The 26,853-nt window shown below is 39.6% G+C and overlaps 1 protein-coding gene across 6 annotated transcripts in view; it reads right to left on the reverse strand.

The window, feature by feature from the left end:
* Window positions 1-26,268, reverse strand: part of LOC134196943 (tripeptidyl-peptidase 2-like) — a 36,857-nt gene extending 10,589 nt beyond the window's left edge. For 4 of the 6 annotated variants that reach the window (XR_009972580.1, XR_009972581.1, XM_062666170.1 and 1 more), the window contains exons 1-23: window positions 26,109-26,268; window positions 25,909-26,049; window positions 20,988-21,083; window positions 20,801-20,917; window positions 18,111-18,235; window positions 17,941-18,038; window positions 14,995-15,060; window positions 14,851-14,936; window positions 14,694-14,762; window positions 13,167-13,243; window positions 12,981-13,108; window positions 12,823-12,922; window positions 12,625-12,758; window positions 12,503-12,554; window positions 12,403-12,443; window positions 12,308-12,345; window positions 7,384-7,449; window positions 7,221-7,329; window positions 4,749-4,844; window positions 4,218-4,279; window positions 4,077-4,153; window positions 3,907-4,010; window positions 3,688-3,842 (exon numbers count right to left, since the gene is read on the reverse strand). Coding sequence is in view for 4 of the 6 variants with exons in the window: in XM_062666170.1 (XP_062522154.1) it covers window positions 3,688-3,842; window positions 3,907-4,010; window positions 4,077-4,153; window positions 4,218-4,279; window positions 4,749-4,844; window positions 7,221-7,329; window positions 7,384-7,449; window positions 12,308-12,345; window positions 12,403-12,443; window positions 12,503-12,554; window positions 12,625-12,758; window positions 12,823-12,922; window positions 12,981-13,108; window positions 13,167-13,243; window positions 14,694-14,762; window positions 14,851-14,936; window positions 14,995-15,060; window positions 17,941-18,038; window positions 18,111-18,235; window positions 20,801-20,917; window positions 20,988-21,083; window positions 25,909-26,049; window positions 26,109-26,258 (2,187 nt within the window). In the remaining 2 variants the exon portion in view is untranslated. Of the gene's footprint in view, window positions 1-3,687; window positions 3,843-3,906; window positions 4,011-4,076; window positions 4,154-4,217; window positions 4,280-4,748; window positions 4,845-7,220; window positions 7,330-7,383; window positions 7,450-12,307; window positions 12,346-12,402; window positions 12,444-12,502; window positions 12,555-12,624; window positions 12,759-12,822; window positions 12,923-12,980; window positions 13,109-13,166; window positions 13,244-14,693; window positions 14,763-14,850; window positions 14,937-14,994; window positions 15,061-17,940; window positions 18,039-18,110; window positions 18,236-20,800; window positions 20,918-20,983; window positions 21,084-25,520; window positions 25,549-25,908; window positions 26,050-26,108 lie in introns of those variants that run through there. The other 2 variants (XM_062666171.1, XM_062666173.1) reach the window with 2 other exon arrangements.
* Window positions 26,269-26,853: the final 585 nt, after the last annotated feature.

Raw genomic sequence — 26,853 nt, forward strand, 5'->3', positions numbered from 1 at the left:
AGCAACTGTAAGTTATAGATTTGTGCTGGACGAAGATGTACTTAACCACTTCTTTGACTCAAAAGTACGTAAAGCTTTTGAATATCCACAACTCAATAGCATCACACAACAGAGCTTCTGTAATGCCCAAATCCAGAAAGCTGAAACCAACCAAAAGCCCTTCTGAAAAGTGCATAAAGTTCCCTATAGTAGCTAGGAGTGTGATATCATCACAAGCAGCTCCTTTGTTTATTGCATGTGTGTGATCTCATCACAAGCAGCTCCTCTGTTGATTGCATCTGTCACATAGTATAAATACACATACGATCAAACTACTATGTATGATCACTACTACAAATCCACAAATGTTTGATCAAACATTGCAATCCTTAGCCAAATACAGTTAGTTCAATAATTGATCCAACTACAGCATATAAATCCAGGTAGATGCTCTATGAGATAAGTACCATAGACATAAGCAATAATCATGGTTTCAGCACTTTGATGCAAAAGAAGAATCACATTACAGTAAACGTCCAATTTACCAACCTCAGGTTCAATGACACTCTGGTTTTAACAACATGGTCTTTGTACAAATAAAAAGTTTCATGGTTCTCTCTGTGTACTAACTTCTATTTTACAACCTCAAATCTAACAACTTACTTATAACTACCATTTTCAAACTTGTCAATCTGTGGTAACCAAACTGAGGGATTTCATTCACAGAAATGCAGGAGACCATTTAAGGCAACGCCCATTTATTAATATCAACTAAATTAAAGATCTTCGATGTGAACAGAAGGGAAGCTTGACACGTGCAAGTTAACGGGAACATGGGTTCAACAAACGTGATTTACTATTTAGCTTTGCACCCTATTACCCTCGTGCTCATTAATTAAAGTGTACGAGATACTGGATTCGTAACCTTAGTAACTTCTAATTTCTATGCCCTGGCTTCAAAGTAATACCAGAATATTGAGGACGACAAAACAAGCGAGAGATTTGGGGTCAAATGTGGACAAGTGGGAGAAGGGTCCTAAATGTGGGAGTCTCCCGAGCAATGCGGGAGAGTTGACAACTCTGCATTTTGTTGTGGCAGAAGTGTTGTGGAGAAGTGTCGTGGGTTGTCAGTTGCCTTTTTCATTCCTGGACCATTTCAATACTATTCATTGGTTACTAGTTTGTGATCCAGCTGCTTCCTGGAAAGTGACATTACCATATTTGACTGAAAAGGGCCTCTCTATTCAAACCCCGCCACACCCCTGGGGTAAAACAGTCAAACCACAGCCTAGTTAAACTAAAAATTACTAAATTACCAAAATTTACCTATCCGAAAAAGTGCATCACGGCTGCAAATCTAATATTCAGTCTGTACGACTAGTAGAAAACTATAGTGTGTAGTTAATATCAAAATTTTCCGAGTGGCGGGCTAGCTACCGTAGAACTGCTTATTTCTGCGGAGTTAAATTACTGTGATTTGAGAATTTAGACAAGTTTTAATTACTTTGAATTAACTTTCTGCGTTCCAACCAGGAAACACAGTGACTAGTACACACATGTACATGTGTTGGAACAGTGACGTATTTGGAACTGAGGATAGACTTAAATATTGACGAATTTTATTTGTGCGTTCTGTGATTTCTTCGCATAATTACAGAAATATCATAATCGCAGAAATAACCGGTTATACCATAATTATTTTTGCTAATGGTAATAATTCTATAAAAAGGCAAGATGATTAACTGTCCAGTTGATCATGAGGCGTTAGATTTATTTAGTTGGATGATCACTGGTGTTGATAGGCATCAAAAATTTGCCATGGATGTGTTGCTGTAGCATTGTTATCCATGTGTACACGACCATGGGCAGAAGAGAGGACGAGCAAGTGATACGCATGAAGGAAATCCAGACAAGATGACTTGAAGTCTTGTTAGTTTAGTCTATTATAAATACTAATTTCTACTAGACTAAACTAGTTAGTTTAGTCTTGTAATCACCTATTTAACAAGAGGTGTGAAATAGATGATTACTGTAACATGTTACAAGTCTCAACTCATCCTACTAGGACGTCCTGCTTTAGTACTACAAAGGAAAGGAAAGAATAAGTTATATAAATATCAAAGACATTTTAACATACAATGAGTGGAATGTGAAACCAAGAAATACTTGTGTAAACTATTAGGTAAGTAAAGTTGCCAAATGGAACTATTTAATTTAATTGTGTAGCATAACTACAAATCTACACGGGGGTCTATGCCATCAAACCTAGCATGACTCCTGCTCATTACTCACTTCCAAGGCTAGCCTGTATTTAGTATAAGAAAGCATGAACCATTTTGTGTCTAGGATTAGTTCAAACTGAATAGTGCTAATCATAATAAAAATCAATTAATTTCTTAGTTAATATAAATAGTGCCCTGCTCATATTTTCTGGTGAAAACACTACCAGCACTAATATCATAATAGTACCGCAATTAAATTGATTGCATCAAAACAATACAAGCAAAAAATATAACCAACCATCATTAGGACCCTTATAAACTGGCAATCAGTTTGCCATTTAAATGCAAAGTCAAAAATATTTGCAATTTAAAGGTGGCTCATTACAACTGACCTAAGACCTCATGTTCACATCAGAAACTTACGTAACATTTTCAAGATCATAACTGTCAATCAGTACACATTATAAACCACGACAAACGAGATAAGATCCAGAGGACTCTGAGAAGACTCAAAAAACGACTGAGCCATTAATTGCACTTCTTAGATAAATTGAAAGTTTGAAGCCAATATAATGTAGGTAGTCAAGCTTCTACTACAACATATAGGTTTGTACACAAGCAACACTGTTCAAACTGAATAAAATTATCCGTTCTAGAATCACTATTAATTTGATTCTTCAGATTGCTTGCCTGTTATTAACCCAAGGCGTGTATGCACTAGGGTTACAGAAATGCCTCTGTAGACCAACGTTAGGCCGGACAATTGGAATGCAGGGAATGCGCTCCTTGTTATCGCTGGTGTTAAGTAAAAGAAATTGCAAAACTGACCAATTTGAAGTTCGCTCCGCTTTGAACTGCAGTCTCTCAATTATTCAAACTGCAATTATCCAACTACCAATATATTTGAAGGTCTGCCAAAGCATAAATGACATGCACGTGCATGTATGTGTACTATACAAGGTAACAGTATCAGACTACATTGCTTAAAGATTGTGATTACACTACACATCTACTATAGCTGATATTTCTTGGCAGCATGCATAGTGCAATGTATTGTACAAATTTTGGGAGTGCAGCCAAAAATGTGTTCATAGCATTCATTGACACTAGGTTCAGAAGAAGCTCATCATTTACATAAAACAAGCTAAAGTGGTTAGACAAACTTCAAGGCTTCAAATAAGGAAACAAACATTGACATAACATATCCAAATGCCTCATTCTTTGACAAAAACAAAAAACTCAAACATGCAATTTGGTCTCACAGATGTTCAAACTACTTAGAATCAGCACTAAGATCAGTTTAAAGTGAGATAGTTTTACAAGATCAGAGTATTTCTAAATTCTAAAATGTGTCCTGCATTAGAACATTAAGAAATTGAAACTCTATTTCAATAATGGTTGATAAAATGAGATGAAAAATTTTCAATGAAATAGTAATCCAGTAACAAGAGAAGAAAGAAATAACACATCAATTAAGATCACCAACCAGAACTTTGAACTGTTGCAGCCAATGAGATCCATCACTTAGAACTGCTCTTTTGTCAAACTCATGACTACGATAATCACAGTCATTCTGAAGTTGAATCGCATGAACAAAAAATGTTGCTGAACCAGTTGAAACTTTAGCAACCAAAGATACTTCTGACAAATCGCAAATGTACCAAATGTAGAGAAACAACACAACAAACAGACAATAGCAAACTACCTGCCCAAGTAGCACCGTGAGGAATTTCTAAAAACATCCTGTGTACTTGACCAGGCTTAAACTGTAGCTTGTCGGAACGACAATAGCCGGCTTCCAAACCTATCCTGAAGATGAGCAAGCTGTTACTACAGCAATATCATAAAAACAACTCAAGCATGAAAGCCTGTTACTTCTCTGGTATAATAACAGTAACCGGCACTCTGAACAATGGCCCTTGAGAGGGAAAATCTGCATTGTATGCACACACCTACAACAAGCATACTGAATTTATACAGACAGTATTCTATTACAAGAAAATTTTACTGTCTTACTTCACTGAAGTGATAGCCACTATTCAACCCACGAGGATCAACTCGAACACTAAACTGCCTGGCTGCAACAGCACCACATGTCATTCAGTCAGTAACTAAAGTATGTTAAGAATGAATTAAAGGCTAAAGAGTTTTATGTTACCATATTGCATTTGAAAGGTAAAACAGGGCCAGAACATGCTGTACAAAGACAACACCAAACACTCTAGCACAGCACAATCATGATGTAAATCTCAACCATACAAAAAACTGGCACTTTTTTCCCTCGTCTTTGCTTGAACACTCATAAATACAACTCCAAATACAGATGTTGGACGAATTCAGTGTACCAGTACACGTTCTAGAGTTTGATCAACATGTCTCACTTATAGCTGATCACTAATGTAATTTACCAACATATTGGCAACCACAGCTATAGGTTGTAACTTAAATCCAGAAAGAGTTTAATGATGTTTTCGTAAACCACCATTTCCAACATATTCTATGCCAACTCAGTCTGAACAAATTTCAACACAAAGTGTCGTAGCTTACCAGTGTTCATAAGCACCAGATGACTGGGGGCTGATACCCAACTAGCATCACAAGCTACATTTAATTTCAATTGAAGCTTGATTCTATCTGCTCGCTCTATAACAAGAAACAACCAAAATGAAAGAACTAACCTCAATGTAGAGTTACATAATAGTTAGTATGCCTCTTGCAATAACTTAATTAACTAGTAATTAAAGCTGCCTTTCACCCTCGATGCCACAGCTATGAGCCCTCTAAAGAAAAGATTGACTTGTCACAAAGTATCACAAATTTAAAGGCCATTTTTCAAGTGCGCTACTTGAAACTCTATCTAAAATTGTTACTTGAAACAACTATTCTACTAAGCAACTGTTGTTTCAACTAATCACAAATACCATAACACCGCTATAACTATTAAAAGGCGAGGTTCAAGACATATGATAACTTTGGTGAGTCAAGGGACACTTGCTTTTGTGTTAGCCATTAAAAATGGATATGTTTAATTGTGCATTCCAATATGTGATTGTGGTTTGTACTGGCTGTCCATCCACCATCTGTAGTTTTCAGGTATAACCAAAATGTAAATACTGCTCTGTGTACATCCGGAACCTTGTAAGCTTGCAGGTTTAATCACAGTGATGGCAAGATATGGCATAATTTCCTTGGGCAAGAAACTTACACACACAATTGCTTTTGACTGAGGGACTTGACTGGGGGACTAAGCGACCATTGGCTGTAACGTGACATCAGCCACTGGGGTCCAGGTGAGACTTGCTCACACCACAGTTGGTTTCACAAGCTGATACTCCTGTAAGTACCTGGCCCGGCTCCAGAAGATTGCTAGCGCAAGCCCAGAGTTCTCCTGAGTAGAGCACAGGAGCCCAGCTGTTAGTTGGGGGCGTGACCAGCATCTGGCTGCTCCTAACATTTAGTTGTTTTTAAAAGTAAGTACCATACAAACATAGCCACACATTCCAGAAGTTCTTGTACTCCCTTTGAGTATGCTACTCACTCAGTGTTGTGTCTTTTACAAAGTACTGTTTCTTATGTTCTACCAAACTGCTAATACAACATGACACAGTTCTGAAGTTTTACTTCAGAAAACATCAAGACTCTTTCTAACAGCACTACAGCAACTACACAAAATACCTCATACTAATATGTGTATATAATATGTGTATATACCAGAAAAAATACTACAATAAACAGCACAATCTTAAACTGAATTCGGAAACTGCTTGCTTTCACTTCTTCAAATTCTTAGAATGACACATTACATTAATGATTTTGTGCAAGATCACTGACAGCTGTCAGACAATAGCCTTGTTATCTCTATTATCCAAGCCTGTTTATTATCCAATGCTTGAGAAGTGTTTCAGCTTCCTGACCCAAAATGTTCAATGACTTACGAAATGCAATCATGTCTTAAACTCAAAGTAGAAGCACGATCTTTTTGCATATTTTCTAATAGAACAGCTTTAGATTTGTTCTAGGAATACGCTACAAACTTGTCTAGTTCAGAACATGCATATTTTAGCAAATCTTTCTAGCTATCTATACAACTGTAAACTTTTAACTTACCATATTTTGTCGTGGTAAGTTAAAAGTGCCACCGTTGAAAAAACCCCACGGGTAAAACAAACTAAATGAATAAGCGCTTGCACCTTTGAAAGAATGCTGTCGCAAGACGCAGTCACTTGTCTAGCATGCTTCTTGCATCTGATCACTTGCAGAAAGTTTCCTGCTGTGAGATACCGCGTGCAACTTACATAGGTATAAAAAGACTTCCAAGCTATACTGCTTCCTTTAAGTAGTATCGTACGCAGAGAAGCAGAGGGAATCGAGAAGCAGAAAGATACTATGGCATGAATGAGAAGAGTGCAAAGAATGGAAAGGAAAAAATTAATTTGCAGCACTTCCAAATTAATAAGCAAAAGAGGGCCGCCTTCAAAAGAGAGCTGTGTGTAGAACAAACTGAAATGAATAAAACGCAGCGGCGCTTAGACAAGGAAATACAGTACACATAAGGAAATTATGCCATAACCTACAGACAAAAAAAGAAATTGTATCCCTAAGTCCCAAATGTTTCCACTCATGCAAGCCTGACATTCTATCAACTGAGCTATGATGCCCTAAAAAAAGCATTCAAAATATAAAATGTGACTGCAGTGCCAAAGTCTAGCTGTAAGGTGCAATAAAAGCAACAAACTGTGCAGAGTTTACTAAAGTTATTCGTTGTGGAAGTTAGGTCACTACAGGTTTTATGTAATAAGCACAACAACAAATACACCCAGCATTAGATCAGAAATGAGAATTACTCCACTCGCTCATTACAAATGTAATAATGCTCCCATCCAATGATAGACAAAATTACCTCAATCTATTACAAACAAATACAGTAACATTCCTCATTTCTTACCTACACGTGCTTTAATTAGTAGTTTCCAAATAACAAAACATAACAGACAAACCCAAGAAAAACATTTTGCTTACCTGCATCGTCATTATACTTGGGCTCAACCTTCACAGAAGCTACAATTGGTTTTTGTAAACTGCAAGATTCTCTCAAGTAAATTCCACGTCTTGAGCCATCAACACTCACCTAGAAAAAAGCAAATGTGACAAACTACCCAACAACCAAAAATCATTAGCCAACTTCAAAAGTAACATCTCTAGCCAAGTTGATTCCATGCTCTTTGATATACTCAAATGCTTTATCAACCTGCAACAACATTCAAGCATGAGAGAATCTGAATACCAACAGTAAAACAAATCAACACTAGATTTATTGTACACAAGAAACCATAAACACAATTGTATACCTAATCAAATGCATATCAGTAATGAATATGTATAACAATAGGGTATAAATAGGGTATAATATTGATGTTTGTCTTTCACCACCAAATCACTTCAAAAATTGTTTTTAAGATTGTCAAATTACACAAAAAGTAAATAACACACAGCACTTGAGAGAGCGCAGACTTCCACCAAGGCAGCTCAGTTGCAGAAGCTGACCCCTCGATCCGGATTATTAATAATAATAATAATAACAATAATAATAATAATAAACCAGACTGATCTGGTTGAGCACGACATAATAATCACCGCCGTGGCTTAGTGGTTAGCGACAATGGCTACCACTCCATGGTTTGGGGGTTCAAACCCCAGTGACGACAGTAAATTATGAAACTTGTCTGTCTTTCTCTCTCATGTTTCTCTAGCTTTATCCATGAGACTATGACTCATTTCAGTCGTTGGGGAGTTTCTGTGGTCTGACGAACGGTCCGTTGACGATGACGTTCAGTGCTTTCCTGGTGGCCATTGATATCCACTAGGCGTGCTGTCCCGATGTTCGCGGTCACCGTAATGCCTGCAATCTGTATCGAATTGGCTAGTCATTAATCGCCATGTGGACTACACAGAAACATGTACCCTGCTGGGCTCACCTGCCGGGTTGGTGGGCGCCCAGATGGGGGTAAAGACCCCACTTGCCCATCATGGAGGGGCATTGCGACACAAAAATAATCTGTATGGCTCTCAATCCTCTGAGTAAGGAGCTGAACAGAACCGGTTACGGCTACCGGATGACCACTGGGCATGGTGAGACTGCCAAACGTCAGCTGATCAGTCATCTACTTTACATGGATGATCTGAAGCTGTATGGCAGAAACTCTGATCAGTTGGATAGGTTGTTGCACACGGTTCGTACCTTCTCTGATGACATCCAGATGAAGTTTGGTCTGGACAAATGTGCTGTTGCACACTTTGTCAACGGCAGGTTATCTGGACACAACTCTGGAGTGACGGTAGGAAAAACGAACACTATCAACTGTCTGGAACCGGATCAAGTCTACAAGTAGTTTGGGTGTAGATGAGAGTAGCGGTATTCAGCACAGCATGATGCGGGAGAGATTCCGTCGTGAGTACTTCCGCAGAGTGAAGGTGGGTCTCCGGACTGAGTTGCATGGTCGGAACAAGATTCTAGCCATCAATGGGTTTGCACTACCGGTTCTCACTTACGGTTTTGGCGTCACTCATTGGGGTGCACGGACCTGCAGCAGCTCGATCAACGGACCAGAAAGCTCCTCTCTATGCACGTTGTCCACCATCCTGCTGCAGATGTTGACCGACTGTACGCTCCTTGCAGTGATGGGGGTAGGGGGTTACAACAGATTGAGTCGACATATCAATCTTGTATTGTGAGGCTGAACTGTTACCTTGCTGACAGTTCTGATCCTTTCATGCAGATGATATGGGAGCGTGACTCCAGAAAATCTTCACACTTGATCAAGCGCATGGCTTGTCGCTTTACTGCACAGCTGCAGAGGAGTTTTGCTTCGGACAACAAGTCGCAGAACTTACACAGAAATGCATCCATCTCGGTTGAAGGTGGCTTCGAGCAAACGCCCGAAACAGATGCGAGACATTACCGCATGTGTTGCAGTTCTCTTCGTGTGCGGTCCTGGAGCGGGAAGCCTATGCACAGGCAGTATCGCTGTCTCACTGAGCAACCACCTGTGGACATGAAAGAGACCTACGAATGGCTCAAGGCAGCGAATCTTCCTGCTGCAACTGAGGGACTGATTGTTGCTGCTCAATACTAAGCTCTTCGGACTCAGGTACTATGAGCGCAAGATTCTACATCATAATGTCAGTCCTACTTGCCGCATGTGCAGTGTAGGCCTGGAAACAGTTGACCACATTGTGGCAAGCTGTAGTGCTTTGGCATCGATGGACTACACTGATCAACACAATCAGGTGGCCTCCATCATTCACTGGGATGTTTGTCGCCATTTTGGGGTTCCAGTGGAGAGCAGATGGTACCGGCATCATCCTGATAGGCTTGTGGAGATGGATGACATTACTATGATATGGGATACCACCATCCCCACTGCCAGAGAGATCAAAGCCAATCGTCCAGACATCTGTCTCAGAAATAGGAAGATAAACACTTGTCTTCTTATTGATATCAGCTGTCCTGCTGATGGCAACATTGGCAAGAAACATGCTGAGAAGTTGGCGAAGTACAGTGACTTGCGAGTGGAGATAAGCCGCATGTGGCATTGTCGAACACTGGTGGTTCTGGTGGTCTTGGGAGCTTTGGGCACAGTGCACGCAGATATTGCACGGTGGCTGGACATTATTCCAGGTCATCACAACCTGCAGCACTTACAGAAAACAGTGCTTCTGGGATCTACTCAGATCCTTCATAAAGTCATGTCTTCTTTCTAGACAGCCATGATGGTCTAAGTACTTCTGAAGCAGGGTTTGCTTCTGGTATTTGTAATAGACTTTACAAACCAGACTGATCTGGTTGAGCACGACACACATAATAATAATGTCGAAAGTCACCACTGTGGCTTAGTGGTTAGCGCCAATGGCTACCACTCCATAGTTTGGCAGTTCAAACCCCAGTGACGACAGTAAATTATGAAACTTGTCTGTCTTTCTTTCTCATGTTTCTCTAGCTTTATCCATGAGACTATGACTCGTTTCAGTCGTTGGGGAGTTTCTGTGGTCTGGTGAACGGTCCATTGACGATGACATTCAGTGCTTTCCTGGTAGTCATTGATATCCACTAGACATGCTGTCCCAATGTTCACGGTCACCGTAATGCCTGCAATCTATATCAAATTGGCTAGTCATTGATCGCCGTGTGGACTACACAGAAACATGTACCCTGATGGGCTCACCTGCCGGGTTGGTGGAGCATAGTGACACAATAATAAAAAGTCACCACCGTGGCTTAGTGGTTAGCGACAATGGCTACCACTCCATCATTTGGGGGTTCAAACCCCAGTGCCGACAGTAAATTATGAAACTTGTCTGTCTTTCTGTCTCATGTTTCTCTAGCTTTCTTTATCCATGAGACTATGACTCGTTTCAGTCGTTCGGAAGTTTCTGTGGTCTGGCGAATGGTCCGTTGACGATGACGTTCAGTGCTTTACTAGTGGTCATTTATATCCACTAGGCGTGCTGTACCGATGTTCGTGGTTACCGTAATGCCTGCAATCTATATCGAATTGGCTAGTCATTGATCGCCGTGTGGACTACACAGAAACATCAGCCCCACTGGGCTCACCTGCCGGGTTGGTGGGCGCCCAGATGGGGGTAAAGACCCCACCTGCCCATTATGGAGGGGCATAGCGACACATAAAAGAACTTTAATGTCGACCATTCTCTCACTTGCCCAACAGGAGGTTCCCTACACTAAGACACAACAAACTTCATGACATCTTTGCAAACTTCATGTCTGACGTTTGTCACGATGTAGAGACTGAGCCAACTCTACAGCCAGTCACAGGAGAAAAGCTCCCCTTAAAAAGCAATAGCAGGGATGATGAAGCTACGCTTGGCATATCAGCATACGGTTTTTGGGGAAATCGTTTTCAGAAAACGTATTTCAGACGTACGTGTTTCCAATGCCAATGCCCAGTCACAGATCTTTGAGGAAACCTTCATGTTACAAGAGACAGTAACAAGAAAAAAGACAAAGTACGCAGTACGTCTTACAAGTATTGAACAAGCATCCTTCACACCTCTCGTTTTATCCTGTACTGGTGGTGCAAGCCCCTTGACAAAAACCTTCTTGAAGAGATTGGCTAGCCTCATCTCAGATAAACACGCATCTGCTTACAGTACCACATGTGTTGTGTTAAATTCAGTCGCTGTTAAATAAAGTATCCATGTTAAATTCAGTCGGACGTTAAAAAGACTCTGTTAAATTTAGTCTGGTGTTGAAAGAACAATGTATAATAGTGTCCTCAATCACTTGGTTAGGTCTAGACTTTTTAACCAAGGCTCGCCCCAATAAACTATTTCTAAACCTAAAACACTCACTGCATTGCAGCCATAGTAGTAAGCCTAATCAAATAGCATATATAAAACATGCAAGCAACAAATTTAATGAAGAAGCACTATAGTGCTAAATCCTTGGCTGATAGGTGTACAAAGATACAGATACATCATGAGATACAAGGTAACGTGGAGGTCACTAGACACATATGTCAAGACATATGTCTAATTAGCTAAACAACTTGTGTTGTTGATAGCAACTCTAATCATCAGTGCATCATTGCAACACTTAGGTGGCATGCGTCCTGTGGCACATTTGTGAAGGCGTGGTGAGTTGTCACGTCGATTGTCTATGGCTGGAGTTACTGCACCCTAGCACTTCCATGCCTCGGGTAATAAGCCAAGATAGAAATTAACAAATAAGCATTATATCAACAAGCATTATTCATATGTCTGACAGTCACATGTACAAGAATGTACCTACAACGCAGTTGACTAAACCGTTCAATTTATTGCCTCAAACATTTCAGCAGCTAACAATAACAATGTTATTTTGAATGCATGTAAAAATAATCCCAAAACGTTTGCAATAATTTCCAGAATTAAGACAGCACGTGACACTCTACAAAGTTTCACTGCGTCACATCAATCAACAGATGCTAAACTTCTCACAAGTAAATCAACATTTCTAATATCACAATTCTGCACCATGTATTTTAATGACAAATGTCAAACTAAATAAGAACCATACTTCTACAACTATAACATGTAAGTACGTGTACCTGTAATAGTCCATGACCAACAGTTAACTTGTCCAGGCCTACAAAAGAAAACTGATAATATTGTTAGGAATTTCTCACACATGACAGTAAAATACCTTCCACTGGTGACGCTGTGTTCTCAATTCCTTGCTTCACACTATAATTAGTAATCATTACACAAAGCTCAAGCTGAATAAATGCCTTAATAACGCAAACCTTGAAGGAGAGTAGGTTATGCCACTTGCTTTCAAACCTGACATGATCAAAGCTAAACAAATTACACACGTGACATAATACATACTAATAACTGTGCCCAAACTGCAAAGACTCGTTTCAACCTATTCCACCACATGCATTTGGTGATGACATAGAAGTGCCATTCATCAGTTGAGAGCCCTTCAGTGTCCAGTTGGGTACAGAAGCTATAGCTCCACCTGGAGCACTCACACTAACTCCTAGTGCGCCATCAATTCTACAGATGACACAAATTTCATTACAAACCCTACAAAGCTACATGACGAATATTGTTAATATACGTAGGTCCACGTGAAGACCATGTGTACTGATTGATAGGTAATCGTTCTCTCATCGAATATTCAACATCCATCATATCTGGTGTGACAAGAGCACCAATTCCTTTCAATCAAATCTTAATAAACAAACAATTAAACAAAAACATCTCAACTATAAGAACCTATGACAGAACTTTCTGTGCCTCCTGGACAACCAACAGTACTGAGAGCAGGACCATTGTTTCCTGCACTGCTTACAAAAATGATGCCATACTTCTGAGTCAATTCTGCCATTGCTTCAACGACACATCTACAACAAGTTTCACGATTAGATATCATGCAGTGACTAAACAATTTGTCTATTGTACCCTGCATTATGCCAATGTGCACCTTCTCCAAAACTTAGGTTGGCAATATCACATTTGTGAGCAACAATAGCAGATACCTACATGGTTTGCAAAGCCATTTTACTGTAGATACGTATAGATACTATAAAACTAGTAACTGAAGCTGTGTTTACACTGTCGCTTCCACAACTATGAGCTTTCTGAAACCAACATAGGATTGCCACAAAAAATTATAAATTTAAATGCCATTTTCCTTTTTAAGTGCGCTGTTTGTAAAAATTTATCTAAAATCCTACAAAGCAACTGTCGTTTCATGTGACCGCAAAGTCCGTAAGTAGTTTGTAGTCAAAAAAGTACAGTAACGAGAGTTATCACATACGTGGCATAAATATTGCTCATAATTACACTATGTTAAGTTCCCATATAAATGTCGTAGGCAACGAAAGTAATTGATTTCGTTTTCAGAGTTGCAGACAGGTAAGTTCTGTTGTCTATTTCTGACATGACCAGGCAATCATAACCATGAATTACACACTGTACTGGTAAATAATGATTTATAAACATTATACGGATCTGACTGGAGGGTTTGTCCATTGTCTTTGGTTGCCATGTATAATAAATCACACATACTGCCCGTTGACTGGACCGTACTAAAGACGCACCACATTCCTGAGTGTGACAGACACAGCCAGCCAGCTAGCCAGCCAGCCAGCCAATCATGCACCTAGTTCGCTGACCGAAGTCAGTTAACCCCTATACATATCGAGTACACTACTCGCTAAGTCTTGCAAATTTTACAAAGTCCCATTTCTTTTGGCTCATACCTGAAATCATTAACACTAGTAATTGACACTGTATTTACATCCTCGCTTCCACAGCTATGCACCTTCTGAAAACCACAATAGAATTTTCACAAAGAATTATGAATTCAAACACTATTTTCCTTCTAAGTCGCAGACTGCAAGTCAGTTCACCCCTATGCATTTTGAGTACACTATACTGTACTAAATGATGTCATAATGCAATTAATAGTGCTCATTGGAAAAAACTTGGCAAGAGCATTCCCACTCACAAAAATTGTCAACCACACATGTGAATGTTTCTAGTACAACATAACGACTACAACTACCTCTCTTTCTGTGTCTCTAATTATAACCACCAGCCAACTTCCCTTGTGTTAGTGCCTATGCATGTCTGTTCATACTCTCACTTATACTCAGCTTTGTCTCGGGTGATAACCCCGCCCTTCGCACTAGTAAAAGCCACATAGAACGCTAATTATACGATTACACAACTCTTTTCCTTATATTTTCTGTTTCACTGTTTCACAACAACAAACACTTTAATATGACAATTGGGTCTGTCTGTCTACCTTTACTCTGTTTGCCCGACCTCTAAGTATGCCTAAAACCTGTTTCCATACGCCACTGTGGTTCGCTAAACTTCAGTACACTGTGACAGTGCACATATCATTACCCAGTAACTACACTTAGCAACAAGTTCACCAAACTAATTGTTAAGTCAAATATGTGAAAGCAACATCCTTACCCCATTTACCAAAGCTCTACCCGTTTCCATAGAGTCAAGTCTTGAGTCTCCAATCTTTACAGAAACAATCTAACAAACCAGCACTTAATCAATTTTGAAAAAATAAATACACTACGTGTCTACAACTAAATATAGTGTTGCACTGCAACATACAAACCTGAGCTCCTGGCGCTACACCATTCAAAGCTGGTTCATCTGGAAAGTTACCAGCAGCAATACTTGCAACATGAGTACCATGAGACCCTACAAAATAGTCGATACCATACAAATTGCACAAGAGAACAAGATAAAATGTACACACCACAAGTGGTCACAACGCTGAGCACACGACCATTGTCATACACATTGATTGAGTAGTTCATCAAGTCTGCACACAACAAACACTGTGATGTCCTTAACATAACACCTCTCTTCATAATTACTGTTTAATTGAGAATTATTTAGCAGTCAAGACCATTGCCACAAAATCAGTTGCTACAATTTAAGCAAAATAACTCCAAAACAGTCTAATCTTCCCACTGCTCACTAAAAGCTTACTTGAACACTTACAAAAATGTCCACCGATCACTGTTTTTAAAGTCATTCTCATCGAACAAACCCTGATTTTCAGCTTACAGTTCATTTTTTCTTGAATATGAAAAACACAGGCAAACAGCTAAACATCTTTCCTCATGCAAAATAAACACCTAAGTTGCACAGGTCCCAGTTGTCAAACTTGCTTGCGACTATCTTACAAAAATGCCCAAACATTATTCTGTGTTTTTCCAAACATTCAATGCCTAACGTCACCTGTTAAACACCATTACAAGCTTCTTCCTTCTTTCAGTGCTACTCAAGAGCTCATGACTCTTGTCCACTTATTCTATCTCTTCTTTGCATACCGTATAAGATGAAATATTGGCGGGGAATTTATTGGCAGGTTGCCGAATTTTGCAGCAACCACCACTATAAAGTCCGCCATTAATTTGGCCACCTGGATATGTTGACATCATCACCCACGTGGATCGGCTATCTAATGGCGAAGTGGCATTACATCACGTGGATGAGGCCACAAAAATAAGTAATCCCTGTTTGCCATCTGTTGTGCCCATGAATGAGGCAGTGAGGCTATGGATGAAGCTGGACTGTCATGTTCACGCGGGTCACATTCTTTGACACAGCAGTTCTTCACCACTAGCTATAGGCAGTAGTTGGAGACCAGTAAGTTAGGGAAATGTAAGCCACGAGCACAACTGTCAATCACGAACTCCTCTACGACCACTTATGGTAAGACCTATATCAGTTATCAAACAACGATGTCCAACCACCAAATTAGAATCCGCCAATATGCTTTGTCCGTCAATTTCTTAGCAAACCGCCAAAATAAACTCCCGCCAATGTTTCATCTTATATGGTATGTGTCCTACGTGTAAGGAAGAATCAAGCTGAAAAACCACAAGTGCAACTACAGACAGGACAACTCAGCAGTTGTTTGCAACCCACTATGATGTTGCTTTCACACTCATGAGCAAGAAAGCCAATGTGTAAGTGACAATCTTGTTAATAAAAACCATAGATATCAACTAGTCATTATTAAATGTTGCAATTCATTCTCTTCCATCTTCTTCACACATTCTTTTCTCAAAATCTGCAAGACCAGGCTTAAGTTCACTTTCTGAATACAATGCTAGTACTTGGCAGTTGTCTTGGTTGATGGTAACATTCTACCAACATGCCCACATAAAGGCAAGCAAACATCCAATGGAGAAACAACACACAAACTAAAGGAGCACTTCACCGATTGACACACTTGCAGTAGACATTAACCTACGTTAAGGCCTTAAGCTGCGGACCGAATGCTTGCTGTGTTGCGCAGCGCATTGTTTGGTCTTGCTTCCCAAGGCCAACTACTAGTGCACACAAGAGACGGGTCTAAACGCTTCAGGCGACTCTAACAGTGAAAGAGAACAAGTTACAGTTCATAAGCGACTCAGACGTTCGCACGTTGTAGACTCCACATAGATCGTCTTGAGCGACTTGCAATAGCTCGGTCTTTCCCACTTTCCTCCGTGTTTCTTTCTACAAATGGAGGCCATACTACAGTACAAAAGGGCTTGAGTGATGCAAAAAAAACAAACGGAAACGTGCGTCACCGCACATAATCACATGACACAAAGTGCCTTCATTCTACAGCCAAATTATCGACGTATGTGTGCTTTTTGCCGTCGATTGAAGGTGACTTAGTGATGCGAAAGCACATTTTACTTCCGCCTACGCAAATATCAAAGTTTACACGAAGTGGTAAAACGAAACCTACACATAATGGACGTTATTTGAACGAAACGTCTCGTATGATTTTGTTTTTTGAGTTATCATAATGCTCAGCTGTAAGGTTTGCTCTGACATAGGGCCAAATTTCCCAACTTGAAAAAAGACCAGAAACGATTAGCTAATGCGCGTGCATCAATCGGTGAAGTGCTCCTTTAGGTACAGAAGATGGTCCATATCACAGAAACAGGTATTATGTACAATTGGAGAACTGAGACTAGTGCTGACCAACTTGGCCAGATACTCATTAGACCATATAATAACGAGCACGTGCACACACACACACACACACACACACACACACACACACACACAGACAAACAAACAAACACACGCACACTTCATTATTGACAAAATCAGACAAAAATAAGACAGATTCAAGTATCACCCACATTTTGTACCCAACACTTTGGCTTTAACAAAGATCATAGTTACGTATGAGTTTACTGTGTTTTCGATTTAACAACATCAAATGACAATAACTTGCATTTAATAGGCTACCTATTTTTGTCTGTGAGGTACATATTCTGTCAACTATAATGGCTTTGTAGCAAAAGAGAGGTCATGCGGGTTGCACACGTTAACAAAAGATTGCCCTCACTTTAGTGTTTTCATTTTTTGGCCTCTTTCTTACTCCTGGACAAGTGCTGTTATCATGTAAAGATGTCAGATTTATAAGAAACTTATTTTAGACATCAACTCAAGTACAAAACGTCAAAAACAAAAAAAATTTATGCTTTTTTTCTGAATAAATTAGTTTCCTGATTCAATGGATGGATGGATACCTTAGACTTAATTAATGAACAAAACATTGTATTTAATTAACAACACTGTAGATATAAATGTTGTTAAATCCAAGATTAACTTTATAAATGACAACCCAAAGAAGACGTTAATTGGCATATCACATACACCTTTGTCAAAAAGTAATACTCTTCACCTTGGCCTCCAAATGTGGCATATTGCCCAGATTCACGAAAACTGCTTAGTACAGATGCTGATAATAAATCGCCATTTTCATTAGAATCAATTACAGCTCTATTCAAGAAAAAGCACACAAATGTTTACTAATTTATACGTTACAGCACAACTAGAGATGTCATGAAGCACCTCCATGTATTCCCATCATGAAACACAATGCAGTCGTAAACTGGACCTGCAATATCCTGTTCTTTGTCAAACTTTGTTAGAAGCTCAACACGATATTCCAGCTCTTCCTTCATTAATTTCTCATTCTACAACAAATCAATTAGACATAATAGCTAACACAGTCAATTACTCAGATACTTCATTTGTCACATAATATATGTAGCTTTAATTTAATATAACCAAAGGATTTTGAGAAAACAGGCTATGATGGGGTAAATGGGCTGGACTAACAAACAATACACATACAATCCTTCACACTACATATAAGCAACCTGGACATCTTAATTTTATCTGGAAATTTTAAAAGTGCTTCTACAACCTTTAATTAATACAGCTATCACTTCACAGATAAGACTATGGACTGACTGTCCTATTGCCTATACGCAGTTTCAAAGAGCAATACTTGTGATTGCATATACTATATTATCGTGACATGCTATACATTACTCGCTCGATTATTACCTAAGGGATCAAGTAGGCCCCAGCCCCGACTGGCTTTGGCCGAGACTCACGGTTTTCACACCTCTTAAAGCCATGCTTTCACTAGCACTTGAATCAGTTTAACAAGTGGTTTAAGCTAAACTGGTTTAAGGATTGACCTGTTCCCATCAGCACTAACCAGTTATACTCTACACCTAAAAAACTTTCTTAAATCTAGTTTGTAGTAGGTTTAACAAGTGGTAGAATTAACTGTCAAGGAAACAGTCGCCTCATTGAACTGGTTTAGTTTATGAGTTCATTTAAGCTAAACTAGTTTACTTAACGTTAAGCTAGTGCAAACACGCCCTAGTCCTTTAATTAATTAGTGCTAACTGGTGCTTTCCAAAGTGATTATGCTAGATTTGTGGCTGTAGAAATGCTATTATTCTTCATCCATGCCTGTCGATAGCATGTTTTCCAGTAACAGTAGTATAGCAGTGGTATAGAAGATTAAAGATATGTCACCACTTACTCCAATCTAAACTAGCTTAGAATTAAAGATGTTTAGGAAAGAAGAATCTCCACTTATGTTTGGTAGTCCAAAAAACTTTGCACTCTTGTCTGGAACTTGTCGACTTGGTATTATGACAAAATCATGGATGGCAGCGTCTGAAAGTGCATTGGTGTGGAGTGCTGCAATTGAAGAATGAATAAACCAAAAAGATAGTGAACTGGTTCAGGATCCATCTTTACTCTGACACATGTAACCATCACATGACAGATAAAACCTGTTTAATTGAGCTAAACTACCTCTGAACCATGTTTAGCAAAACCTGTTCAAGTTTAGGGTTAAACAAGTTTAACACTCCTGGAGACATGCCAAATTGTAAACCTGTTTAGGCTTAAACATGTTTAGCCGCTAGTGGAGACATGGTCTAGATTTAATTTTACACAGTGGCAATGGTTTGTAGCTCTAGTCTACAAGTTAGTTATTTGATCAATCACTTCTGCCAATTAACACCCTTAGGTGTCAATTTTTTAGAAAAGCAACATCTCATACTTCACCTTTGCTGGCCAACCATGGGGTGGGGTAGTAATCTGGTGATTACAGTATATCAGGCCAGTCCGCTGTAGACAGGCCAGGCCAGTTTACAAGTAAGTCTATAGGTTTAAGAACCAGTCTCTAATACATGGATTAGTTATGATCATCACAGATATAACACCAAAGAGTACAATGAACAAATAAAAGTTGGCTTAATAAATAAATAGAAGTAAAAAATTGCAATTGATTTAGACAAAACTATTAAGATGTAGAAAGGTACAGTACACTACCAATGCACCATCTAGATCCAGGCCTGATCTAGTTCCCATTCTAGTTCTATTATAAAATCATGTCCATTTACAGTCCTTTTAGAACATACCCTAAATTTTACTGCCTGAATAGTTGCAGAAGTCAGTCGTTCCAAACCAAAAAAGTGGAGAAATACAACTTATCATGGTTTCGTAATTGTCCAATTACGGTAAACAACTAGAGGTCTTTCATTACAACCAGAATGAACGCATCTCTAGCCGATACCAATGAAACACATATGTGAGCACTAAGTATCTTCCTGAGCCAAATGATCTCTACTTCTCTGTGATCGTCATGCAGTCAATGCAATACAACATGATCTCTCACTTGTGTATCTCAACTGCTTGTTTTCATATTTGCAAATGACAAACAGCCAAACAAGCTGCATAAAATGTACAAATGAGTTGACCAATACATATTACGTATATAATAACATTGTGTGAATTGCCTTAATTAAATTCTTAATAATTTTAATAGAAACGATCACTCCTTTCACTCACATAACTAGTTTGATATAATACGACCAGAACATTTGCGTATCTTGTGTCACTATTTCAACGACAACACGTAAGTTCATTGCACAAACTTGACAAGTTAATTAAACATGAAATAAAGCAAATTTGATGTGACAATGAAACAATGATATGAAATAGTGCATTCCAAAAAGAACATGCCAGGCTCAATAGTGAACAGTAGTCAATTCAATGTCAGTGCAGGCCGCATGAAGTATTGCCACCACTTATAATCTTTTCAGATATGATAACGTTGTTACTACTGGTTCGCAAAAAATTCATGACTTATGACACACCGCATTTAATTATAGAAGTTTACAAGTAATAAAGCACTATGTAGCCACAAATGCAGCCATTAGTAAACTGACCCGTGTCAAAGTAGCAGTCTTGTCACTGTGCTCATCATTCCAATGGTCTAATTCCTGAGCTGCAACAGCCAAGGATCGTTCATGTGCAGGATCCCAGAGTTTCTTCTTTATCTCTGTCTAAATAACAAAGCAACATATATAAAAACACAAATCAGAAATTGCATTCCAACAAATTGAATGTACAGACATTCAGCCTCGTCCGAAGAAGTTTCGGAAATAACTCATATGCCGATTTCACTCCAACATGCCAACGCCCAGACGGATTTTGCCAATCTGAAGGAATCTAGACCAGTACACAAGATCTTTAATTGACTAGAAGATCCACCTTCTATCTGCCATATAACATTTTAACCAAGGTTGTCTATCAACTAAACTCAAATTCATTACTATCTATGGTTTGCATTGAATTTATAAACAACTAAAGTTCATTCATTTTAATACTGTTTGCGCTAATAAGCATAATTATCAAATCTATGCTTGTGGTTCTAATCTACTTGATCAAGTCTAATTATTGTACTCACATATACAATTGGTGAACACGTCCAGGAAGCGCAAATATGGAAGACGGTACTGAGGAAGACTGTGGTGATGGTGATCATTTTGAATATCTGTCTGAGAGAGAGAGGCTGCCGTCTGCTACGCCGACTTAGGGACTTTGCAAGTCAAATGTACACCTCTAGAGCAGTCACGTGCACCTATGGGAGAGACCACCTCCATTTTACAACCAAGTTTGACAGGCTTTTGGGGTGGTTGCAATGAGATGAACCACTGTACCAGCTGTAGTCTAGCATAGCTAGACCTCTTTCCGTCGTGTCATACTTCTGGGCAAAAATGAGACTGCTGAACAGCCTTTGATATCACTGTACTGTGTAGCCAGAAATCAGCTATCTAAAAACCAGATTTGGTTTCTTAAATGCTTCACTAAAGACCAGATTGGTATGCACGCAGTGCAATCCTATCTCAAGTAGCTTCTCTTGTTTTGTAGAGAACAACTCAAAGACTACAGCTAAAGTCGTTCCTGTTTGTGAAATCTGCATTTCTACAGCAGCAATTAAATGCGGCCACAGGAACGTTGACATCGACAGGCTTCCACCTCATGGAAAGGGATCTGGCTACGCGAGACTATAGCAGCTGTTGCATGATAGTTACATACTGTCCATCTGCTGTAGTTATATTCAGACCCTGATGCAGACATACATGCAGTTATCCATATGTAAATGATGCTAATGACATAGCAAATGCAACTCTCGAGGGTGATTTCTACCTGGTACAACGTAAGCAGTCCTGAATAATTGCAAAGTCTGATAATTGCATGAGGACATTTGCATAAATACTAGAATGACAGAATGCCTATTGCAAATGCCATGGTACCTATCCTGTCTTATAATATACTTAAAATGCAAGTATTGCTAACCAAAGGTATTGCACTGGTATTTCTGAATTCCTAATTTCTCATTTATGATAATGAACTCTTTGCTCATACCTCATGCATGACTGATCAAACCTGGGTTGTTAAATAGACCAATTTGATTCCTATGCTTTGTGGTGGCTTCTCATTATCTATACCATTGAAACATGTTAAGTAGACCATGGAGGTGCATTTCCAATAACATGATAATTAACGTCCCACCACATCATTATATTATCAGCAAATTTTATGAAAACTATCAAACCAAGTTTAGGTCTCTATCCTAAAGAAAGAGTGCCTCTAATCTCAGCTACAGCACAACTCAAATATTCATTCCTATATCCCAACTGAACATATCCTGTAAATCATTGATAGCCTATGTGACTATAGCCCTGTCCACACTGGCAACTGGATCGCGATCCGACTGCAACGCTGTCCACACTTGCAACTAGATCACGATCCAATCGCGATAAATCCAATCTACATCGAGAGGCGGATTCGATCATGATCGGATCACAAACAGTTGAATCCAATTAGAAATAGTGGGTGTTACCTTTACGCACACTACAAGTGTAGTTGGAACATCTATCCCTCCTCTCTCATCTTTGTTCTTGCCTACCTTACGTCGCTGTATCAACGCTTTCCACAAGCAAAATCCCACAGGTACACATCGGTAATCAGCCACATGATACTCAAAAAAGTGAAAGTATCGTTTTCAAAGTGCAATGTGGATGCTCACTATCCCAATTGGATCATGATCCATTCTAGTCTAGTGTGAACACGGCTATGACTACCATACAATGACAAAATTTGGCCTACTTACTAGCATACTGCAGGGTTCTCAGGGATCATAAAGTGTAGCGGGCCGCTATGCCTTCAGCATCGCTATGCCATCCATCTTAGCGGCTAAGCCACTAAATCTGTATACTTGTTAGTCTAGCCAGTCTGTTCTTTCCAAAGGCATCATATATTGGGACAATAGACTTTGATGTAAAGTCTTGTTCATTTGTGTTCAATGGAAATTGTGGCTACATGTAGTTGACAGCTAGGACTGCCCAGAAAAGATGTTTAATAGTAAGTTTAACTAATTTGATTAGCAAAGTACAGATGTGCATGATGGTGGCATCACTTCTACCACTTACTGCTATAATGCAATTGGTGCAATGATGCAGCACAACATTTAGTACTTCATATACACAATTGCAGGAATCAAGAAACTTGCAACTGTAGCAATCCAACCCCTAAAGTCTCATACAGCCAGCCCTTCCCTCTTTATTGCTGGACGGCAAAGATGAGAAGGAACTGCTATAATTAGAATACTCATACACAGAAAATCCATCACTCAAAACCTATGGGTGAAAAGTCCACTGGCATGTCTCCAGCTTCCTAAGGGGCCTCGAAATGCAGGTCTCCAAGGCAGATAATAATTCGTGGTTGATGCTGAAAAACTTACGTATCACATTGTATTAGGTAAGTGGGTTGTTGCAGTGTATGTGAAGCATTGCAAGTCTTGTCAACCTGTCTCATTCTTCTGCAAATGTAAGTCTTCAGGCAACTTAGAGCTGATACAGATCTCTTGCAAGATGAAATGGTTACCGGCCAAGTGCACACAAGTTAGTGTGCGTTTATTAAGGCACATAAGAAAGGTTCCACTCTTTGCCGCTAACTTTAATGCACTGCCAGCAGTGTTGTACTGAGAAACCTCTTCTCACAAAACCGAAGAGAGTCATACTAGTACAAAAGTACGATCCCAGTACACATGCTTGTCTGGTATGACAACAACAAGAACCCTAAAAGTTAGCATTACAGTACGCACAGCATGCACTGTTGTGTCCATTTTGATAAACAAGTCAACACCCTTTTTACCCCACAGCAATGAGGTGAGATAATGAGAGAAACAGAACATCAAAGACTTGCCTTCAAACCTTTTCTACCAAAAGTAGACAGAGAAGGAGCTGGCTACAGCAGACTACATAATTGCTGCCGTGTCTTGGTAGTTTCTACTTTCTCCATGATCAGAGAGTTATAAGAGCAAAATGTACTACCGCAAGATTTAACAACCGGAACCGAGATGCAAAGAGAAGAAAGTAATTAGGATACCACACCCCAAACTGCAAAAGGCCACACCCTCCCTGGTATGCCTTGCCACAAACCTGGCTAGAACACTGCACTGCATTTGTTAGATCTAATCAAGACAAATTTGTGTTTAGTTGTAGGCTTCCTCATGCTTTAGTACCCTTTTCTAGCTCATGTTCATGCAAGCACCTGCAGCACCCAGAAGTGAAGGCAGACAACCAAGATCTCCTACAATCCATTTGAGAGTAGAATCTCGTCATTGAACTCTTGAACTCTCCTGATAACATTTAGATTCTCAACCTGTCCTCATTAATTCATAATGCTGCTGAATTCTTCATTTGCTCTTTCTTATCATAATAAATCAACTAGTGTTTTCAGTAAACCTTTTAGAGCCAGAGCCAGCATGAGACTAGCTACATGCATCATAACTTCTCACTAGTCGAATACAGATGATCCCATTTCTCTAGATTGGTCAGAGTCAATGACACTCCAGGGCCTGATTTTAACGAAGGCAAAGGGCAAAATTGCACCCGAGAGGGATTGGTTTGCTTCTGTTGTTGCCGGAAAGATGCCATATATATATTGGGTGCAAAGCATTGCCTCCGGAACAACTAGTAACTCATGTGTCAAATCAAATTTTCAGGGTTGTCTAGTCGGTGAAGTTCCCGGCAAGCTTGACCAACAAGAAGCTGTAAGTTAGACATCAGGTAGCAACAAAGCGCCGAGTAACTGTACTTCTAGGCTCATGATTGGATTCCAAACATGCATGTGTTATGCACGCAGTCGGCTGTTAGTCACGCATTGTTCACATGTCATTCAATAGTGGCGTGGCGTCAGCTCAACCTTTTGAATTGCTGTGGACATAATGTTGTTTCCTGAAACAACACTGTAAGTCAGTCTGAAGCAATGGACTCTGCTGACAGTGCAACAACAGAAGAACATTGAGCAGCTGCTCGAGTACATTTAGATAAGCACTGTAAGCACTGTCACTGGCAGGCAAGCAACATCCTCTGTCTGAATTGAATTGGAAGAGGAGGGTGGCGTAGTCGCAAAGTCTTCTGAAAGTACTACAAACAAAGCCAGATCTCATCTGTGCCACATCTAAAGCGGTTGGTATTAATGAAATTAAACAGTTTTATTGTAGAAGCAATGTTGCTACTGTATCAAAGGAAAAATGGTGCAAGGAGGCAAAGACCACCGTCCAATTAAAATGTATTTTTTTAAATCAACACTTACACTCATGTTGAACTGACTTCACTGCATCATTAGCTGCAGAAAAATGACATGTTGTTGTGTTATCACTGTGGACCTCTCATGCAGCCTTGACTGCAGCATGCATACTGTACGTCTGAGGATTTGTCGCCATCAAAGTTCCCCCACTCCCCAGCACTCTAGAAGAACGCTTTGCTTTGATATCTCACCAGAGAAACCATTAAATATTCTCAGTGTAAAATAACCAAAAACCTTAATTATGACTATCTCTATATATTCTATATAGTAGTTTCCCTTTCCATGCAGCTTTGAAGACAAATTGAATCCAATCCAAACAGAACACACAACTGTCCAGGTACAAACAAAAATTGTAGTGATACATATTTAGAACTATCCCAAATACTGTACCTACTTTCAAATCTCTGCCAGTGAACGGAGACTTGATGCTTCTTTCCTCGACCTCTTCAGTAGTCAGCACAGTGCTTGTATCTACGTCCCCACTGCCTGTAGCGTCAATCAAATCCAAAATCTTCTGTCTTCCATCTGTTGTAACCTAGAAGCCACACGTGCTACAGATTGTTCGAACACGTTTCCTATGTGACAAGCACTGACTTGAAGTCCTGGAGCTCCAGGATCAACTCCAGTGTCAAGTATAGCTATGGTTATTCCTCGTCCATCAAAATCAGGGTTGCGAGCCAGGAAACTTTCTGCACCGGTTTCTTTCTTAGGCAGCAACGCTTTTAGTGGGAAGTCTCCGTCCATGTGTAGAGAATCGAGAATCAGCCCTCGCGCATGCGCTGTAGGACAAAATTTGTGATCGATTGCTACGAAATCGCTTGTAACTCTTTCGCATTGACTGCCGTACTTATAGCTGCTGGAAGTTGGGTGCTGTTAGTGTGAGTGTCTTACACGTAAGGCTAGGTAGAGGTCTAGAGAACTACGGCGTTGCCAGGGCCTGTAATTGCGCAAGATTGTAGACGTAAGTAATGTTTGGTCAATGCATGCACCTGTATTTAAAGTGTTCGAAAAAGTGGTCGTCAGGTTGTCATTTGACAACTAACTGAGTTGATCATGTGACGACGTCCATCGAGGTTGCATGCCATCCTGACGATCAAGTTATGGTAAACCCAATAATTTTTGTTTTATGCTGTAGAGTACAATAGTAAAATTACTCAGGTCGGGACACCTGTAAAGTCCTAGCTGGGCACAAGCTAAATTAGCTACACCTCTTCACTAAAGTTTAGTAAGGATCTAGTTAATTAATTAATGATTAATTCTGACTCTCCCCAAAACGTCTTTTCTATGGCTACTTAAAAGTTTGAAGAGCGATTCCTTCAACAGCTTCTTACAGCTGAGC

Source organism: Corticium candelabrum, chromosome 21 (genome assembly GCF_963422355.1).
Source record: "Corticium candelabrum chromosome 21, ooCorCand1.1, whole genome shotgun sequence".
NCBI classification, from domain to species: Eukaryota; Metazoa; Porifera; class Homoscleromorpha; order Homosclerophorida; family Plakinidae; genus Corticium; species Corticium candelabrum.